The sequence below is a fragment of the Silurus aristotelis genome (genome assembly GCF_946808225.1).
Source record: "Silurus aristotelis genome assembly, chromosome: 2".
NCBI lineage: Eukaryota > Metazoa > Chordata > Actinopteri > Siluriformes > Siluridae > Silurus > Silurus aristotelis.
The window spans coordinates 22,205,416-22,226,009 of NC_139575.1; the positions used below are offsets into that span (position 1 = coordinate 22,205,416).

Below are 20,594 nucleotides of genomic sequence, written 5' to 3' on the forward strand. Positions count from 1 at the left end.
TTATATATATATATATATATATATATATATATATATATATATTTTTTTTTTTTTTTCCCCCTCATCCTCCAAATAAATTACCAATACGTTAACAATATTGAAATATTACGCTATTTTTTGTGTAATTCTTTTTTTTTTTTTTTTTTGCAATTCCTTCATTGACTGATATACTTTGGAATTGCTCATTAAAAAAGGCAAATCTTCATCATCATAAGAATATTTATAATATTTGTGAACATCCAGACCCTCAAACTACCAGAAACAGCGATTTGACCCTTTCCCTTCCCACATATATCTATCAGCACAGCAACAAATTCCACAATGCATTCTTGTTTAATAAAATCAAATCAACAATTTATTATTTGGATGTCAAAATTTATGGGATAATAAATCAACTCAAAAATACAAAGTAGCACTTTTTTTTTTTTTTTTTTTTTATATATATATAATTTTACCAAACAAAATGACAATATTTCTCAATAAAATAAAGACAAACAAAGCTTATTGACATTATAAAATATTGGTAACATACAACTGTTTTACAGTTAGTCCACCTAATGAGATTTTGTACCATAAATAAGACCTAAAAGTGGTTAAAGCCAGAATTTCTTTTCCATTAAATCAGTGTTTGATTCCTCTAGACATCCATTCAACTGGGATAGTTGTAACAGACGTATTTAGCTAAGCATTAGCATTTCATCTAAACAGTCCTAAAAGTTCATCAGGAACATGATTATCCATCATTTCAGTAGTTATAAGTTACCTAATGCATTTGTGATCATTCCAGTGCATCAATATGAAACCATATAAATGACTAAAATCTTATACATACATTAAAAAAAAGAAGCAGACATTTTTTATTGCTGTGGAACATACTGAACAATCAGCTGCTTTACAATTATATTCGATTTGGCTGAAGTATCGTCTTGCATAAATAGGGGGTCCTGAGTATCAGGGTGTTAAGTGTAAGGGTTAAAGGTTGTACGCTTGGCGGATGCTAAGAGTGTCTCTCGTCATTAAATCTCTCAGTCGCCACAATGCGTCAACCATTGTGGTGTGAGCGCCTTTGCTTTTCAGCCAATGAGAGGGAAGGCGGCTCTCCTGCTCTCTAGTGAGGCGAGAATCTTTCCTTTGAGCTGTAAAATGTAACAGTAAATATGTTAGAAAACAGAATTGTCATTTTAGAAACATCTTGCCATTAAAAAAAAAATGTAAATAAAAAAATACATCTCACCCTTAAGACTCTGGTCCCATTTGCTGATAGTGGGGCAATCAGCATTGAGCCCTTCTATATATTTCAGGTAGGCTTCTGAATGCAGGAGGCGCTGTGGCCTGGGAGGCGGGGCTACGAACATGGGTGCGCCTTGTGGTTGGTGGGCAGACTGACCCAACTGACTCTGGCCTGGGTATGGAGGTGGAGCCACCTGCCCAGGGCCATATGCACCCATCTAAAGAGGAAACACCATTAGGATTACAGCTCACAACACAACTTAGTTTAAAAGTAGAGATGAAATAAAAGTGAATGTGATTTTCACCTGTAGCCCGTAAGGGTTTCCTGGACCAGGACTTCCAGCCATACCATTAATACCAGGTCCCATTCCCCCTGTAGAGAAAGAAGCAAAGGATGTAGCTGTCTAGTTACAATCATGTGTTTACATGTCAAATCATGTAAATGTTTTTTTTTTATTGGCATTTATGGATTTTGTAGCTTGACTGTGTAGCTGTGGTACATCAGTTGTTATTCTTTTGAAGTACAGCATCTAAATTAAGTGTATAATGATCTCTTACTTAGAAATACCTCACCAACAATTCAACAACTATCCACATGAAATATATCATAATTATTTTAATTCTAATGATACATAAAATTGCAAAAGTTTCATAATATTTATGTAAACAACTTAAAAAAATAAATGTTTGGTGAAACAGTTGTTCAATGCCATATGGAAAACCAGAAACCATCATAGCATCAATGACTGACCCTCTTTCTCTTTGTCACAGTAAAAAGATCCCTGCCATTGAACTACCATTATGTCATCACTAACACACCACCTGCAAATTTCAACCAAATGCAGATATAATTATCGTGAATGTTCCTTGCCAGAACATACTGGCCTCTGGTTGGTGGGTGAAGTTGCACACACGTGAATGCATCTTACCAAGAGGAAGCATACCAGGATACCCAGCCATGCCTGATGCATAGTAGTGTTGAGGTGGCAACGCGGGCACCCCCATGGGGTGAGGAGGTGTGCCACCCATACCCATCATGCTATCAGGAGGACCCTGCATAGGCATGAAGGGTGGGCCATAATTTCCCATCATGCCTTGGGTGAAAAAGGAGAAAACACAAAAGAATCCATGCATATGTGACATGCAAATGGGTTTGGTCATGCACTACAACATAAGACACTGCAATCTCTAGAGCAAGTTAGAGAGAGAGAGAGAGAGAGAGAAGAGTAATACAAGTAAAGGTGTCAATAAAGTTATGAATGAAGATGTAGCTGTAGTGCTTCCATGTGTGGAGGTTAATAAAAATAGTAATCATGCAAATAAATCAATACAACAAGCATTATTATACTATTACATTCACAACAATGAAACTACAGTTGGAAATATGATTTAAAATATATGGGGCTCCTGAGGTGGGAAATGACAGGTAACTGATGAAGATGAGTCGGGGTATGGATGGGGTCAGTAGGTAATGACAGATGTGTAGGGTGCCCGGATGCTGCATCTTGATTGTCTTGAGGAGAGGGTATAAGGGGGGGGTTTGCTGTTACGTGGCACAGGTGCCAAGGCTTGGTTTAGCATCCCCATAGAGCTTGTGGGAGGCACCATCAGAGACGTGACTGAGGTACCTGATCTCGGGGAAGAGGCCGCTTGCTGCTGCTGCTGCTGGAGGGCCCTTTCTCGCTCTTGCTGTTCTACCAGTTTAGCTGCCCGTTCTGAAGATTCAGGATCACACACAGTATTAAAAACGCAAACTGATTAGGAAAGGAATCTTTGGTCTCCATGCAGGAGTCCACGTACGTTTATTGTGTTTAAGAAACACTCGGGCGGTCACTATTTAAAATAACCAAGAGTTGAATTTACCTTCATACTCTGACTTCTTAGTAGATTCCAGATTCCTCCACTCGGTACCCACTAGACGACTCAGCTCTCCGAAGGAGAAATCTGGATGTCGTGCTTTGATGACAGCACGCATCTCGCTGCTAAACAGAATGTAGCCACTCATGTTGATCTTGCGCTTGGCTCCTTCTTTCTTGGACAGACCTTTCATCATCTTCGGCGTGGACTGTGTATAAAAAAAGGAATGTGCAATAATCAACATTATGTAACAATTATTTTACTGTTAATCTTCACCTGAAACTCATGCTACATTTAGGTGTAGACAGTCACTGCCTATAATGTTTATGTGAAGGCTTAGTGTGTGTATACAGCTCAATGAGGTTGAGACCTGCAATGGTATGTTAGGAAGGTCCATATCGCTAGTCATTGAAGCCTGATGCGGGGTCATGGAGGGCGTTGCTGGTGCTTCGTCATCATCCTCCTCCATCTCATCTAGATCTTCATCCAGGTCTTCAATATCTGCAAATTTGGCCTCTAGCTCTTCAATCTTTTTATCCAGGAGGGGAGATGGCTCCTTGGAAGGCACAAGTGGCTTTCTATAAAAGGAAGAAGCACACTTTAATGGCATAGCTCATATCATGTAGTCTGTACACTGAAAAAGCTAATACATATTTCTTATCTTGGCTTTGACTAAGAAATTAAATGCTTAAGTACCTGAAGTAGTAGATCTCATCATCCACCACTTTGGCTGAAAGGGAAAATCGTTTGAGGCCTTTAAATTTTTTCATCTGCCTCTCACTCTCAATGTAGCGACTCTCACACACGTGTACATTCTCCTCTACAAACTCGGTGGGTCTACAGGAAATAAAGTCCTTGAAGGAGGAGACAAAACACTTTCCTATGGAGAGAGAAGACAGAATACCAGATACAATTATAAAAATGTAGCAGAACATCATAAATAATGATGTTTGTAGTATGTGGTTCAGCACAAGATCTTACACTTTCTAAACATACCTTTATTGTTTTAGAAATCACTGAACATAACGGAACATACAGCAAAAGGGAGGTTTGTACCTAAAATGCACCTCATAGGGGAGGCCTCCTCCAGGTTGCTCAGGAACACTTCACGCTGGTAGAACATCCTTGTGGGCTCATGTTCTGTCTCCTCAGGGTGCAGGAATACGGGCCCAAAGAAAAAGGGAACTCCGTCCTGCTCCCAAATTTTTTCAATCCTGCCCATAATGACCAAAACAGAAAACATTCAGCAAGAATAGGTATGAGATTGGAAAGAAGGATGAAAACTGTTTTGATTCGCTTGCCTGCAAATTCGTGGCCGTATCAATCCATGCGATCTGATGTAGACACAATCACCCACTTTGAGCCACATGTTATTATAGCATAGCTGTTCGTAGTACTGACATCCGGATTCACCACTTGTCACTTCTACAGGAACTGCCTCCCTTCCCTATAAGTAGCAAGTACAACAATTGTAAGTAACAAACACTTGAAATCTGACATGAAGCTGTCAATAGAAAACAAAAAAAATACATACTTTCTCAATGAAGCTGCCATCAGCAATGTCTGCTATCTTGTCCTGGTCCCGACTTGCAGCACTGACAAACATTGACGCAACTCGGACTACAGGTAACGCTACATCACGAGTAATTAATTTCACAGAGCTTGGTGGGATTGTCCACATCTTGATCTTCTTGAAGGCCTTGGTCCTAGTTGTGTAACGAGACTCACAAACGAAGACGTCCTCAGGCTTGAAGCCTTCAGGCTGAAGCTTAAAAAAATCCTTAGAGAAAAAAAAAAAAAAAAAAAAAAAAATCTCTTATGGAATGCAGGCAAACATTAAATCCATATAAATTTCAGCAAAAATACAAAAGGGAACATTTTTGTTTCGTTTGTTTACCTTTACAAATACGACCATGCATTTCCCCAGTATCTTACTGAAAGGAACTTTGTTGTAGTAATCACTCTTGAAAACTTCCTTTTCCAGGAACTTGCGTGTTGCCAGGTGGAAGGTCTCGCCTGGTCGGTAAAACCAACAGCCATACAGCCACTGCTCACCTGCATCAAACAAACAAAGACGCCACATATAACGCATTTGGATGTGTATATATAGAAGATTAAATCGCTATTTTAACATCAGGTTTCATTTCGTCTGATTTTACTTGATCCGCCTTGCAACTCAGACTTTCACTTCGAATTTAATGAGCTTAAGTTGACTTTAATTGACTCTAAAACAGGGGTGTCAAACTCAAATTCACAATGAGCCAAAATTAAAAACTGGGACGATGTCACGGGCCAAACTCAATATTTATTGAAAAATTTACTGCAACTGTGCATGTTTTCCGTCTATCCAGAAGTTTCTTGAACCCTTTTATATGGATACAAACTTTAGTTTTGCATAAACATTGAATCTGGAACAACCAAAGTGTAATATTATAAAAACATGAGAAATTACATTTAAAATAACACACACATCAGTGGTATTCGTTTCTTATGTCTGTCTGTCTGTCTGTCTGTCTGTCTGTCTGTCTGTCTATCTATAGACTTTCTAATTCCTTTATACAGGTAGTCGTCAACTTACGACCATTCAACCATTACGACCACAATCACTAGCCGCGGCGTACGACAGTGCGTACCAGCTTCCCGGCATCATTTCACAGTACTGTACATATTGCCTACTCTACTTACGACCAAATGTTACGTGTTGCGACCGATTTGTCGGTCCCAATCGTGGTCGTAAGTCGACGACTACCTGTTATGTAAAAAATTTTTTCACAGGCCAACCACAAAACAACCAAAAATAATAATAATTTCCTTCAATTAAAAAAACAATCTTTCAGCTATTAACAGTCCATGCCTTGGAGTAGAAAAAGTGCATAAAGACAGCATTCATTCAAGCTCAGTAGCTACATCATGTCTGGGTTTAGGCTCTGAGCTGAGGAAATCCTCAGGATTAAGTGAAGGTGTTCATCAGTGAGACTCCTGAGTGGTGTTTTGTTCATCTTCATTAAAGAGAACAGTTACACACACAGATATGTGCTGGTGAACACAGAGAGATTTGAGCAGCTTGGACACGGAGTTGGAGCAGTGTGTCGGGAAGAAAACATGGAAACTGTGCAGCACACACAGAGTCGTACTTTGACGCGAGCGTGTCTCTACACTGGAGTTCAATCGTCTCTATTGGGAGGTTGGTTGGTGCGCGTCCCACGTCAACTACAAACGGATTACTGAGCAGTTCAAATCTGCATTTCTGGGCTTCAAAATCGGTAAATCACCGTGTAAATTCAGCGCTGAGTAGGCAGAGTTTTTCAGCGGTCTCGACTGACGCGCCCGCGCACTAAAAGCATTCTGGGATTTGGCCCGCGGGCCTGAGTTTGACACCCCTGCTCTAAAATGTTCGCTGATGATATATAAAAAATATATATATAATCACTATAACCTGCCAATAAAAAGCAAACCATTCAAAACCTAAACAGTGTGTGTGTGTTTTGAATTTCAAGAATAAATTTGCGGTTGTTCTTGATGCATTATTGCAGTCTGTATATTGTCTAATAATTAGTTGTGCAAATAAATTCTCAAGACCTACATTTGTTTAATAGGATTTTTCTTTACTCACCAGCCTCATCTTTCCACAGTTTCTCGATGCTTACAATGTGGGGCTGCAGGTTGGCTTCAGATGGCTGCACATACACATAGTCTCCTACACTGTAGGTGCTGTTCTCAAAGCTGCAGTCTTGGCTATAGGTGTTCTGGAGGCCCTCTGCCTTTTCTTTCTCTGGAAGAACAATCATTAATCAATGCAAAAACTTGCCGTGATTGAAGGCATTAGTGTCTCCTTCATAAGAACCGTATTGCAGAGAGATGCACTATATGGCCAAATATTTTGTGGATTCTTGAGATCATGCCCATAACTTGGTGCAACAAAGTTGAAAGTACATAATTGTCTACAATGTTTTGGTTTGCTGTAGATGTAAAGTTTTACAACATAGCAACCATACAGCCCAAACATATTCCAGCAGCAAAAATAATGCTCCTGGGCACAAAGTGAACTCCATTGGAATGCCTTCACAGAAGAGTGCAGATGGACTTAAGCATTAACAGTGTGATGATAAGGATTAGGATCTACTTTATATTTTTACAATAATACAGTAATCCATACAACATTTTAATAATAAAATAAGTTATACTATTAGTGCAATGAGTCAATGTAAGAAAACACAATAAAAAAATTATTTAAAGAATGCCATACCTTTCCTGTCTTCTTCAACTTTAAGTCGATCTTCCTCTATTTCCTGAGGTAACTTTTCTCTCTTCTCCTGATCCACATCTGCATGTAGATGTCTGGAAGTGTAGCTCAGTGCTGGGGAGAGTAGGATCTCACCATTCTTGCATAGCTCATCTCGGATCTTCATAAAGAACTGCTGCAGCTCGATTGAATCCTCAAAGATCTCAGAGTCAGTTCTGTTGGCACAGTAGCTCATTTCAGTGCACTTTTTTTTAAGTATAAAAAAATTTCAGTCGAGCACTTTTGGGCTTACATTCTTAGCAATTCTAATAAGCAAATATTGTGCTGGCTCCTGATAGCTGGATTATACCACCAGACTATGATTAAAATGTTTTAATGAAAAGGATATCAGTATTTAAAATGCCCAATAAACATTTGTATACATTTTCCAAAACAATTTTAGAAAAGCATTAACATTAAAATAAATATCATCCAATTTACAGAAAATGTTGGCTCACTGATTAAGACTTCTGATCAGAAGGTCAGGAGTTCAAATCCCAGCACCACTTGAGGCCCTTTGAAGGGCACTTAACCCGAAACTGCTCAGTAGCATTAATATGATCATTGTAAGTCGCTCTGGATAAAGACATCGGCCAAATGCCATAAATGTAAATATACACTAGGACTTAATTATTAATATTATTAATATAGACTTAAACATAATTATTAATGTGTTTAAAAATAACTGCAACTTTAGCAATATGAAATAAAATTGCTAATCACAGTTTTTTCATTTATTTTTATTTATCTTTTTTTTTTAATAAATTGTAAGAATTTCTCTTTGTTAACAATTAAAATCAACAGAAGAAACATAATGAGCAGTGAACAGAGAGAGACAGTTAAATGTCTGCTACTAACCTGTTGAGTCGCCTGGCTTTCTCCAGAACCTCAAAGAAATGCTCCTGAAACACATCCAGCCTCCGATAGCGTCCACGCTCAACATTGTTGCGGATTATCTCCAAGTTAAGAGGCGGGTCCTCCAAGTTGGCAGGGTCCACAGCGGGCACCTCTGCGAGAGAGTCACTATAGCAGCGGCCCTCGTCGTCCTGATGGCCCATCACTGACACAAAGAGGTTTCGAATGAGCTCGCAAACCAGTGGGCCTACGGCCACCTTAGATCCCATTCGTTCCTCCTTCTCGTCTTCCTCCTTCTCTAGGTTGCGGCGTGCATCTAGGAAGGCTCTGTGAAGCAGCAGTGCATCGCGGTAGATGAGAGACTCAGGCTCGTTGTATGTACAGGCGTTGTTGAACATGAGGATGAAATCCTCAGCCATCGAATCTATGTCCTGGTAGCGGCCCTGGACCATGTAGCTGCGCACACGCTCCATGTCAATAGGACGCTTGATAGCAGCGTAGTAATCAGGCAGCTCAGAGCGTGACGGGAGCCGCAGAAACACCGTGCTCAGGCGGCGTCCACGGCTGTCTGTGAAACTGCGAACTGCTTCATAGAGCTCACTCAGTTTCTGCTGCAGGGACGACTGGGGACGGGACTTCTTGGGTGATGCAGCACCCCCACTTCTCCCTGGATACATAACAGATGGTAATAATTATAATAATAATAATAATAATGTTGACCACAACAACAACGTCAATAATACAGAAAGCGCCATCACATCACGCCATCACCATATAACTGTATTTGTGAAACTAGAACCCGAGTTTTTTTTTTTTTTTTTTTTTTTTTTTTAGTTACGTGACGTACGTAGCTTGAGTTTGGGTGAGCCAACATCCTCTTCCTCAGGTAAAGGTCCAAGTTCCTTCTGTTTTTCCTTTACAATCTTTTCCAGAATGTTTGCATCATTGTAAACCTGTACATAGCAGTCAAATTAAAAAACAAATACGCATTACCCTCTAACAAACTGAAATGGAAAAGGTGTGACAAAATAAAATGAGAACATTATGGTTTTTCTTACACAAAAAAAAAAAAAAAAAAAAAAAGGAAAATCACATGATAAAAATCACCTGAGAGCCTTCCTCGTTGTAGTGGCGAGCGTTGCGGAACATTAGCTTCATGTCGTTCATGAGAGCGTCGTCGCTGACGTAGCGTTCGGCGCGAATATTGCTCTCAATGGTGCGCAGGTCCATGGGCTCAACGATAACCTGGTAGTAATCAGGGTAGTCCTTCTTTAATGGCTTCACCATGAATAGGTCACAGAGGCGTCGGCCTGTACCTGCCTCTCGTGCCTCGGTCACTGCTGCATACAACGCTTTCATCCTGTTTTTCTTGGTGTTTTTCTTATGACTATAATGTTGGAAAATTAATTATTAGATAGAAGAAAAACTATCTTTACCAACATTATAAAAGGGCATAAAAAAAGTTTACAGATCACAATAATAATAACCTTTTTCTCTTAGCGCTTCCTGTGTCAGGGGTCAGGGTGGAGAGCAAGTTGTCTCTTTCATCATCATCTCGAAGTTCTCTCCTTTTCAACTGGAAAGGAGATAAGCTGATTTTTACAGCAACACACTGTGATACAAAGTTCTATCACATGCGTATTGGACAAAACAAGCAAGGTGGTGTTAAATTACTTTAATGCTACATGGGATATCAAATAAATAAATAGTTTAGCAGCGCAAATGCACATTAAAAGCCACAATTGATGTCACTAAGCAACATTTCTATATGCAATTTATATTTGAATCATACTTAATTAAATTGTACATTTTTGGTAAAAAAGAGATACATATCAATTGTAAAATTATAATGTACACACAGTTTAAAGACTGAAACCTTTTATCAGACAATTGTGTAAATCTGTAAGTACAACAGATTACGCTTCACAAATAAAAGCATGTTTTCTCCATTCATCATACAAAAAAAAAATGAAATATATACGCACCTGCATTATTTGGTGTAATTTTTGAGCACGCTTATAAATGGCAGAATTGGGGACGTTGTAGCGTTTAGCATTCTCAAACATAACGTTAAGGTCCGATTCCATCTGCTCGACTCCCTCATATTCCCCGTTTCGCATTTTTTCTCTGTGAACAACAGTTTAAATGATGTTACAGCGATTTCACAAGAAAACTAAATCAATCAACTTCCCAAAAATGCAGATGCAAAGCTCCACATCTGGTCTGGTGCTTTGGAGTGAAATGGCATTTTGATGACGTTGAAGATATAGTTTACACCCTTTTCTAATACCTGATTTGCTGGAGAGAAATAGGGTGTTTGATCTGCTGGAAGTAATCAGGATACTCTCTACGTGAAGGCAGCTGGAGGAATGGCTCAGCGAGGAGCTGACCCTGAGTGTTACGGCCCCCTCGGACAGCTTGGTACAACTGGAAGATCGGGTCCCCTGTAGCTAGTCGAGTGTGCCCACTTTCAGACTCCATCTCCCCGACATCATACCGCACAGAACCTGAAGTGCAGATGCAAGCATAGTATTTGAAAAAAAAATCTCAATGAACAAAAAGTTTTTGATTAAAGACATTAAATATAGCAGAAAAATAAAACCAGTCAGAAAAGAAAAAAATACCTGAGAGGATGGAGTCTTCGTCGCTCTCTGATCCAGGCTGCAGAGACATGGTAATAGCAGACATTCGTTCGCCCTGAGCAGACCTCCGATTCCTGCCACAGATAGAGACAAACTATAAGCTCAAAACATTCACTCTTCAATAGTATCTGGTTGTATCATGTTGTATCAGAAGAACACTTGAGAATGGGGCACGACATGCACACCTACAATTTAACGCCACCGATGCACCTACCAGCACATTTATGGATAGTAGCGGGAAATCAGAGAACCCGGAATGAGAAAAACACACTTTCACGGACAGTAAACAGAGCGCAGGATCGAACCAGGCAGCTAATTGCATCAAGATCAAAACCTGGGTAATAAAGATACCTGATGCGGAGGCTGGATTTTGTTGGTTCTGCCTGTTCAAGTTCAGTCCTTCTCTGCAAAAAGACCTTCTTGATAGTGTTTGCATCCTTTAAACGAAAGAAGAGAACCTGTTACTCCAAACATGAAAAATAAACCAAAATTGGATTGTCCTGTTTACAGCTGGACATTAAACCTGATGTGAGGGACACCACTGATTTAACAATAATTACCTTATAAACTTGTGATCCAGGTTCATTGTAGGCTTTGGCATTTTTGGTTAAAAGATCAATGTCCTTAGCCATTGCACTGATGGATTTATAATGTCCCATCTGTGAGGAAACGATAAAATATTATTCATTTTGCAATTTTTTGTGAAATTCTTTAACTGCAATGATTAGTGGTAATAGGAAACACACACCTGTATCCTCTGAGCTATTGTTCGCAAATCGATTGGCTCTTTAATTATGGCATAGTAGTCTGGATATTGCTGCATACAGACAAAAAAAAAAAACAACAACAATGTTTAACATTATGTTTACCCCCTAACAAACATATTGTAATTAAACAAAGATCAAAGCTAAATTTCTTACCAGTTTAGAGGGCAGCTTCTGGAATAGTTCACTGACTAATCTCCCTGAAGGATCAGTAGAAGACACAAGAGCCTCCAACAGCTGCTCTAGGACCCCCTTAATATAGTTAGGTGATATCTGAGCACAATTGAAGAGAGATGGTGCAATAATTCAGCATTTGTGCCCAACATACACAGACGTCTTAACACTATAAAACATCTCATGTACAGTTTTTTCTCAGTTTTGACCTGGGCAATGGATTACGAGGAACTTTTACCTCCTCCTCTGTAGAGACCCCAGGGTTGTCAGCGTCTTCACTTTCCTCTTCGTCCTCATCATCCTCTGCATCTCCTCTACCAAGAAGGCTACTCTTTGTGGCTAAAAACAAATCCCACAGCGTACATGCAGCCCTGAACTCCGGACTCTCAGCCTAGAATTGGGGGGGGTTTGAGAAGACAATCAGTCCCAGTTGTACAATCTATTACAGTTGTACAGTAATAAGAGTAGATATTTATGTGCCTATAGGCAAAAATAAAACTCATTTGACAAACAAAACAACCATAAATATTGTGAGTGCTACCGGATAGTAAGCTTTGGCATTGTTAATGAGTAGCTTAAAATCTTCAGAGAACTGCTCCGCATTTTGGTAATCTTCTGTCCTGAGCTTCTGCAGGATCTTCGTCATGTCAATGGGCTGGCTCACTACCTCGTAGTAATCCGGCTGATTCCTAAAATGCAAACGAAATAACTAGAATCACTAGGCAAAGACCACCACCAACTATTCACTTCACTGCATTAGTTCCTTTAATGCCTGGAGCTAAAAATGTGTGTGTTTAAACATAAAAATAAATAAATAAATCAACAATCTGTGAACACTTCCTTTTACCTTCTTTTTGGAGCACGCACAAATATCTCACAGATTTGCCTTCCCTGCTCATCTTTGTAGTCCCTGACTGTGTTGTACAATTCATTGCAAATAGCAATCTGAAACAAAATCAGAACGTGGTTAGTCTCCAAGGTAATAACAACATATACACTGAAAAGACATCGAGAAACAGGGATGCAAATTTAAAAGACAGTGTGTGTCCTTTAATCAGTGATGTTCTGGTAAAATATCAGTGGGGGGAAAAAGTCAAATCTAATCTGATGCTGATCAAGTGCTTTAGATCAGCGGTCCTCAAACCTTTCTTTCACCACGGACCAGTTTAATGTCGGACAATATTTTCACGGACAGGCCTTTAAGGAGTGGCGGATAAATACAACACAATACAAAAAAAGATGGTATTTTCTAAATATAATAAAAAAATGTGAATCCACTGTGTTGATTTCTGTTCATTTTGTTAGCTTGGGGGTTTGAATTAAGCGGTAATGTATTATGTGTTAACGGCCAGAGCTGCCCCTTTAAGAAGGAAGCGGATGGAGGTAAGACATGTGACTGAGGCATCTTTACATGCATCAAGAGGGAGTCATAGACAGATGTGTTGGAGAGAATAATTCAGATTTTAAATAAAACGGAAATAATGTATTCTTTCTGTGCGGCCGAGTACCAATTGACCCACAGCCCGGGGGTTGAGGACCACTGCTTTGGACCACTTGATTTAAAAATAATAATAAAAAAAAACATTACTTACACACTCATAAAAGCAAAATAAGAATCAGAAAAGATTTTATTGCTAGGTACAGCAAAGAGCACTTTACAGAAATAGGAATTTGTCTTGGTGTCAGGTGTAAACATATACACGGATACAAAAATGTGTACACAGTATTTAAATAAACTATAATAAATAAATTCCGTATACACAAAGTGGCTCTGCATGAGAAGGAGTGCGATTTAGAATGTAAAAGTTAAATTGACCGTCCAAACATATACACAGAGATTAAATACGTACACAATCTAGAATAGAATGAAATAAATATTGTATACAGAAGTGTGAGTTTGCATGAAAAGTAGTGCAATTTGGAAGAAACGACAATAAATACCCTACTGTAATAAACAAATATAACGTTAAACATGCTGAGACTAAATAAGAACTGCTTCCCCACTTTATATAATTGATTCAGTGAAAGTCAGCCGAAATAGGGCGATTTCATTTTTCCCAATATTGTGCATCTGGCACTTAAAACCCATTTGAACTTACTTGATCGACAGCAGTGGCATTAGAAGTCCTTTTCCTTTTCCAGCTACCGGCTGGAGTCGATGAAGTGGCATCGTCAAAGTCTCCACTCACACTGCTGGAGGGAGAAGCGATGCGTCGTCTCTTGGAGCCCATAGAAAAAGTACCTGGAGTCGTTTTTTCACAGACAGAGCAGCCTGGTTAGTAGAGGTCCAACTCCCCTGACCTTTGTGTATACTGTTGGAATGGAAATATGCCATGGTGGTTAATGCAGAACATCTAACATAAATAATATCAGTGGTTTCCATGAAAGGAGGAGAGGGGGGGAAGCAAAAACAAGGATGTCACTGGATGAATGATATGATGGTAACACAAGTGACACAGCTAGAAGTGTGTGAACATTACTAGTGATTGGTTCATGATTTCTTGGTTGAGATCAATTCTACAGAAGGATCAGGATTGAGGCTGCTGATCAGTCACTATGACACATTTTCTTTCACGTGTGCATACTCTCGGTGGGATGCAGGTTGTTCATCGAGACAACGTGAAGATAATTCTCGAATTATGACGAACTTCTACGCTTTCGTGTTTTATTTCATTCACTCGCCTCCTGGGTTTCACTTTTCTTCGTTTGCGCTCGTGCTACACACTCCACCAATCCTAACACACTTCCCCTACTCTCACTTCTCAAACAAAAGAGCGCCCGGTCTACACCATTACTGCCCTCGCTTAGCACTTCTGCTCACTAACGGAACCGAAAACTACATTTACTTTCCTCGCGTTAGAAACAAAACCCTTCACCGAAACTCACCCGTAAAAAATGTATGGTTTTCTTTAATCAGTTGATAATTCTCCACCACAAAACACAGCAACAGCTACTAATGTTAGCCAGCGAGCTAACGTTTATTTTAAACCCCGCCCCTTTCCATCACCGGAAGTACGCTCAGCTAAAAGTCTTCACATTTGCTGCCTTCCGCGTGTCGAGTATTCATACAACCATTCATTATTTATATGTCGTTTTTTCTTTCTTTTTTTTCTTAAAGGGTTTATAAAGGGGGTTCAGCAAAAAGGGGGGAGTTTGTTGGTTAAATGTTTTTAATAATAATAGAAAATGAAAAGAAAAACAAGGAACAGATGCATACAGTTTTTATTGTCTAATTTTCTCATATCTAAAAGTATACTTGCATTTACATCTTAAAATGGTATGATCTATTACTAATATGTTCACTACCAAATTTAATGCACACTTTGCATTTATTCGCATTTAACACATAATATTTTTATTTATCTTTTTATATTTTGTACAACCTTAATTCCAAAAAAATGTTGTGTAAAATAGAGTCTTAAAACAAAATGCAAGGATTTGCAAATCTCATGAATCCACATTTTATTCACAATAGAATATAGAAAAAAAATATACAAATGATAAAACTGAGGATATGTATTATTTAATGGAAACAATGTACGTTAATCTTGAATATGATGTCTGCAGTGTGTCTCAAATTAGTTGGGACAGGGCTATGTTTACTACTATGTAGCATCTCTTATTCTTTTAACAGTCCATATTATAACCCTCCCTCTAATTCACACACATGTACTCTCTTACTCCTACTCACTTTCATTCCCCTTCCTTCCAGCGTGTACCTCCACCTCTCCAAGCTCTTCTCAACCTGCTCCCTACTCTCACCACATATCACAACATCATCCGCAAACATCATAGTCCATGGAGACTCCCGTCTGACCTTGTCCATCAACCTGTCCATCACCACTGCAAACAGGAAAGGGATCAGAGCTGATCCTCAATGCAATCTAACCTTCACTTCAATCCAGTCTGTCATTCACACTTCACTGCTGTCACACTGTCCTCATACATGTCCTGCACCACCCTCACATACTTCTCTGGCACACCTGACTTTCTTATACAATACCACAACTCCTCTCTCGGCACCCTGTCGTACGCTTTCTCTAAATCCACAAACACACAATGAAACTCCTTCTGACCTTCTCTATACTTCTCCATCTACATTCTAAAAGCAAATAATGCATCTGTAGCATTATACTGTTGCTCACAGATGGTCACCTCTTCCCTACTCTTTCCCATAATTTCATGGTGTGACTAATCATTGCGTGATTGATTTCCCTGTAGTTACTGCAGGTCTGCACATCTCCCTTATTCTTAAAAAACGGTACCAGCACACTCCTTCTCCATTCCTCAGGCATCCTCTTACCTTCCAAAATTTTGTTGAACATCCTTCGCTAAAAACTCTACTGCCATTTCTCCTAAACATCTATAGGCTTTTACTGGTATGTCATCTGGTCCAACCAAATTTCCACTCTTCATCCTCTTAATTGCTGCTCTCACTTCCTCCTTACTAATCCTATCCACTTCCTGCTTCACCATCTCCACATCAGCCACCCTTCTCTCTCTCTCTCTCTCTCTCTCTCTCTCTCTCTCTCTCTCTCTCTCTCTCTCTCTCTCTCTCTTTTTCCTCGTTCATCAGCTGCTTAAAATACTCCATCCACCTTTTCTCCTCACTAGTCAATACATTTCCATCTCCATCCTTTTTTTTTGCTCTAACTTGCAACACATCCTTCCCAGGTCGGTCCCTCTGCCTGGCCAATCGGTTAAAATCCTTTTCTCCTTCCTTAGTGTCCAACTTTTCATACAGCTCCTCATATGCCTTTTCCTTTGCTTTCACCACATCCCTCTTTAACTGCTGCCGGATCTCTTTGTACTCCTGCATACTTTTCTAATTTTTTTGCCGATCCCAATTCGGCAAAAAAGGTTTTGCCAACCTCTTTTTCCTTATGCTTTCCTGCACTTCCTAATTCCTAGACCACGTCTCTTTGTCTTAATTTCTATTTTCACGTGTCACACCAAGTGACACGTCTAACCTCTTCCCTGAATCTCACACTACAGTCTTCTTCTTTTAGTTTCCACCATCTTAACCTTTTTTTAAACCTCACTCTCCTCCTCTTCTTCCTCACCTTCAAAGCCATTCTACAGACCACTAACTGATGATGTCTAGCTGCACTGTCCCCTGCCAACACTTTACAGTCTCCAATATCCTTCAGGTTGCATCTCCTGCATAGAACATAGTCCACATGTGTGCACCTTCCTCCACTTTTATACGTCACCCTATGATCCTCCTTCTTCTTAAAATATACCGCTATTTCTATCCTTTTAGCAAAATCTAACACATCTGCACTTCCACTTTCTTCTCCCTATGACCATACATACCCATCACCTCCTCATCACCTCTGTTCCCTTCACCTACATGCAAATTGAAGTCTTCCCCAATCACAATTTTTTCCTAGGTACACCATCTACCACTTCATCTAACAAATTTTTCGTTCTCCTCCATAGACTATAGACACCAATGACATTTATCATCACCCCTTCAACTTCCAGCTTCATGTTCATCACCCAATCAGAAACTCTCCTCACCTCCACTGCACTCTGTCTAAATTCTTCTCTCAGGATCACCCCTACACCATTGCTCTTTCCATCCACACCATTATAAAACAGCTTAAACCCTCATCCAATGTTTCTGCTAATAACAGAGTCATGGCTACACCTATCCATTCCAGATGTAGTCATTAAGCTAGCGGGCTGCACAGCATTTCGTTGGGATAGAAACAAAGACTCCAGTAAGAGGAAAGTTACATCTTTTCACATCCCACCAGATGCCACTGCTAGCATAGCATTAGCATACCTATTAGTTTACATCAAAGAAACCATCATAAAGCAGTTCATATCATAGATGGGGATTTTAATCATGTGGACTTAAAGGCAAGTTTGAACAACACATAAAATCTGCCACTTAAGGGAAAAAAACGCTGGAGAAAAGTCAAAATCATATATTGAAAATGGTTTTACAACAATACAACGACCACATCTAGGCCTGTCAGACCACCTCTCAATTCTTCTAACTCCAACATACCCCGCCCCCACAATGAAAAGCTCACCCCACCACAATGACTGTTAAAATCTGGTCTGAAGGGCGTTCCTCACAGTTGCTCGATCATAGATCTCCATAGATAACAACCTGGAGGTGTATACATCAACAGTGCTCTGCTATATGAAAAACTGTGTTGACAATGTCACGATGGACAAACGAATCTGGGTGTACCCCAATCAAAAGCCTGGTTGAGCTCAAAACACTCCCCAAAGGCCTTAAATATTGACAGAGACAGAGACAGAGCCCTTTACAGTGCTGCTAGATCCAACCTAAAAAGAGGCATCAAGGAGGCTAAAATGGTCTACAAGAGAAAAATCAAGGATTACTTCACCAACAACAACCCATGACAGGTGTGGCAAGGTATTCAGCACAAAACTAACTACTACATGAACTTCCGATGGGGACGTCTAATTAGCATTGGTATAATAATAGCACAGGGGTGTATGTTGAGTCCTATTCTTTATGCCATTTATACTCAGGACTGCATCAACGCATCCCACCAACAGCATAATCAAGTTTGCAGATGACACAATGGTGATTGGTCTCATCTTAGAGGTTAATGAAACAGTCCAAAAACTGTCAGTGTGGTAAAAACACTCAGAAAACAATCTCATTCTGAATACCACAAAAACAAAGGAAATGATCATAGAATTCCGTGAACATAGCACTGTTCATGATCCGAACTACGTCAAAGGTGACTGTGTGGAAAAGGACTTTACTTTCGAGTTCTTTGGTACACATATTACTGATGATTTCACCTGGAATACAAACACTACATAATTGGTACAAAAGGCACAACATCAGTTCTTGAGGATTCTCAAGAAAAAAAACGTACAAGAGAATCTGCTGTTGTCTTACAATCGCTGATCTATTGAGAGGGTTTTTTTTTTACTGTAGTTTTTAAAACAGTTTTTACCCCAGGGCTATTAGAACGCTGAACACCAAGAAACACTGTCAGTGAATGCTTGGAACTATTTGCAGTACACACACTCGTTTATACACTTCAGACACTTCTACCTCTCATTTATATTTTCCCAACCACAATCTGTACAAAGACATTGACTGTGCAATACCTAATATTTAAATGTGCAATATATATATATATATATATATATATATATATATATATATATATATATATATATATATATATATATATATATATATATATATATATATATATTTATTTATTTATTTATTTATTAATTTACCCTGTGCAATGACAATAAACAATTCTATTCTATTCTATTCTATTCTATTCTATTCTATTCTATTCTATTCTATTCTATTCTATTCTATTCTATTCTATTCTATTCTATTCCATGGTGCTGTTGTAATATGTTGCAGTATGTGGTTAAGCATTGCCTTCTTGAAATATGCAAGGCCTTTCCTAAAAACAGATGTCATCTGGATGCTTTGAGACAATGTCAAGTGTAAAAAGCGCTATAGAAATAAACTTGACTTGACTTGGAAAGATGCATATCTTACTCTTAAACCTGTATATACTTTTCAGCATGATGGTTTCTTCCTATATGTAAAAGCTACCCATTCCACAGGCAATAATGCAATTCCATACCATCAGAGATGCAGGCATTTAAAATGGGCATTGATAAAAAAAAAACAGATGACCCCCTCTTCTTTTTAGTCAATAAGATGTGGCATCCATTAATGTGCAAAATGAAATTTGAAATTCCAATATGTTAGACTACAGAACATCTTTCCAGGTTTTTTTTGCCAGAGTATTTTTTTAATTTGCTTTGACCCAAAGATGGTGGTAACATGGTGGCAGTTCTGGATTATGTTCACATATGGCTTCTCTTGCACAGATTCTAAAAAAAACTTTTGAATTATGTATTAATAATAATAATCTGTCTGAGATACTCTTTCAAAACCCAATCATGTTTCTGACCTGATGCCACTCAACAGTATTACTTGCTTTTCCAGCTTTTGTTGCCCCATCCCAACTTTTTTGAAATGTGTTGTGGTCATCAAATTCACTATTAACTTATTTTTTTCTTAAAATGATACACGTCTTCAGTTTAAACATTTAATATGTTTTCTGTGTTCTATTGTGAATAAAATATGGGTTTATCAAATCATTGCATACTTTTTTAATTTACAATTTACACAGCATCAAAACTTTTTACAAGTGTGTTTGTATTTGTTAACACCATTTTATATAAGTTGTTTTTGTCATGAATAAAGTATGGAGACAAAAAAATCTATCAGTGGTTAGAAAAACAACAGAAAAAAAGCCGGTTATTGTAATGAATAACCAATTATAATATGCAGTCTGCGATTATATGCATAGTTATCTGAAGAAACTAGTCATCTAAAACAAAAAATTGAATAAGTAGACCATCAGTAACAATATGTTGTTTAATGGAAAGTTAGTCATGCGCACATGTGGGCTCATTAGGCCATTTATTTTTATAGTTTGTGGAAAAATTACCATTTCATTTATACGCTTGATGAACATCCCATTCTAGCTTTAGTTCTCCGTTGTTGCTAGAATAATCTCACTCTTCTGGGAGGGGGGGGGGGTTTCTAGATTTTGGAGCATGATTGTGGGATTTGCTTCACAAGGTTATTAATGAATCAGACAGTAGTAGACAGTATATTTTTGGAGTAGTCAGCATGCCATTTCATCTCAGATGCTTTGTTCCACTTTGTATCTTGTACATTAACCCTCATAAGGTCTTCGTTTCCTGTTTACAAATCTGGTCTTTGGGGTCTATATGACCCCAACAATT

The 20,594-nt window shown here is 38.8% G+C and overlaps 1 protein-coding gene across 4 annotated transcripts; it reads right to left on the minus strand.

The window, feature by feature from the left end:
• Positions 1-332: 332 nt before the first annotated feature.
• Positions 333-14,831, minus strand: pbrm1l (polybromo 1, like). Of its 4 annotated transcripts, none has more exons than XM_083528787.1 (30): positions 14,691-14,831; positions 13,904-14,046; positions 12,652-12,749; positions 12,346-12,493; positions 12,043-12,195; positions 11,787-11,903; positions 11,615-11,683; positions 11,427-11,525; positions 11,218-11,303; positions 10,849-10,940; positions 10,515-10,731; positions 10,210-10,351; positions 9,712-9,800; positions 9,332-9,611; positions 9,072-9,177; positions 8,228-8,891; positions 7,334-7,545; positions 6,701-6,859; positions 4,985-5,142; positions 4,622-4,867; positions 4,389-4,534; positions 4,144-4,301; positions 3,784-3,967; positions 3,458-3,665; positions 3,094-3,295; positions 2,859-2,945; positions 2,160-2,324; positions 1,536-1,603; positions 1,235-1,448; positions 333-1,136 (listed from the first exon to the last, which is right to left on the minus strand). In XM_083528787.1, exons 2-30 carry the CDS (start codon positions 14,033-14,035, stop codon positions 973-975), a joined length of 4,863 nt encoding a protein of 1,620 aa, XP_083384913.1. In that variant the 5' UTR covers positions 14,036-14,046; positions 14,691-14,831; the 3' UTR covers positions 333-972. The 4 variants fall into 4 exon arrangements, with proteins under 4 accessions (XP_083384913.1, XP_083384912.1, XP_083384915.1 ...); XM_083528786.1 differs by having other exon boundaries at positions 9,712-9,851; XM_083528789.1 differs by lacking the exon at positions 2,160-2,324.
• Positions 14,832-20,594: the final 5,763 nt, after the last annotated feature.

Excerpts from the sequence above, each read along its gene's own strand:
- pbrm1l (XM_083528786.1), bottom strand. The coding sequence starts at position 14,035 with ATGGGCTCCAAGAGACGACGCATCGCTTCTCCCTCCAGCAGTGTGAGT. Across the intron at positions 11,684-11,786 it reads AGAAGCTGCCCTCTAAACTG|CAATATCCAGACTACTATGC; the intron begins GTAAGAAATTTA and ends GTCTGTATGCAG. Across the intron at positions 4,868-4,984 it reads GCATGGTCGTATTTGTAAAG|GATTTTTTTAAGCTTCAGCC; the intron begins GTAAACAAACGA and ends TTTTTCTCTAAG.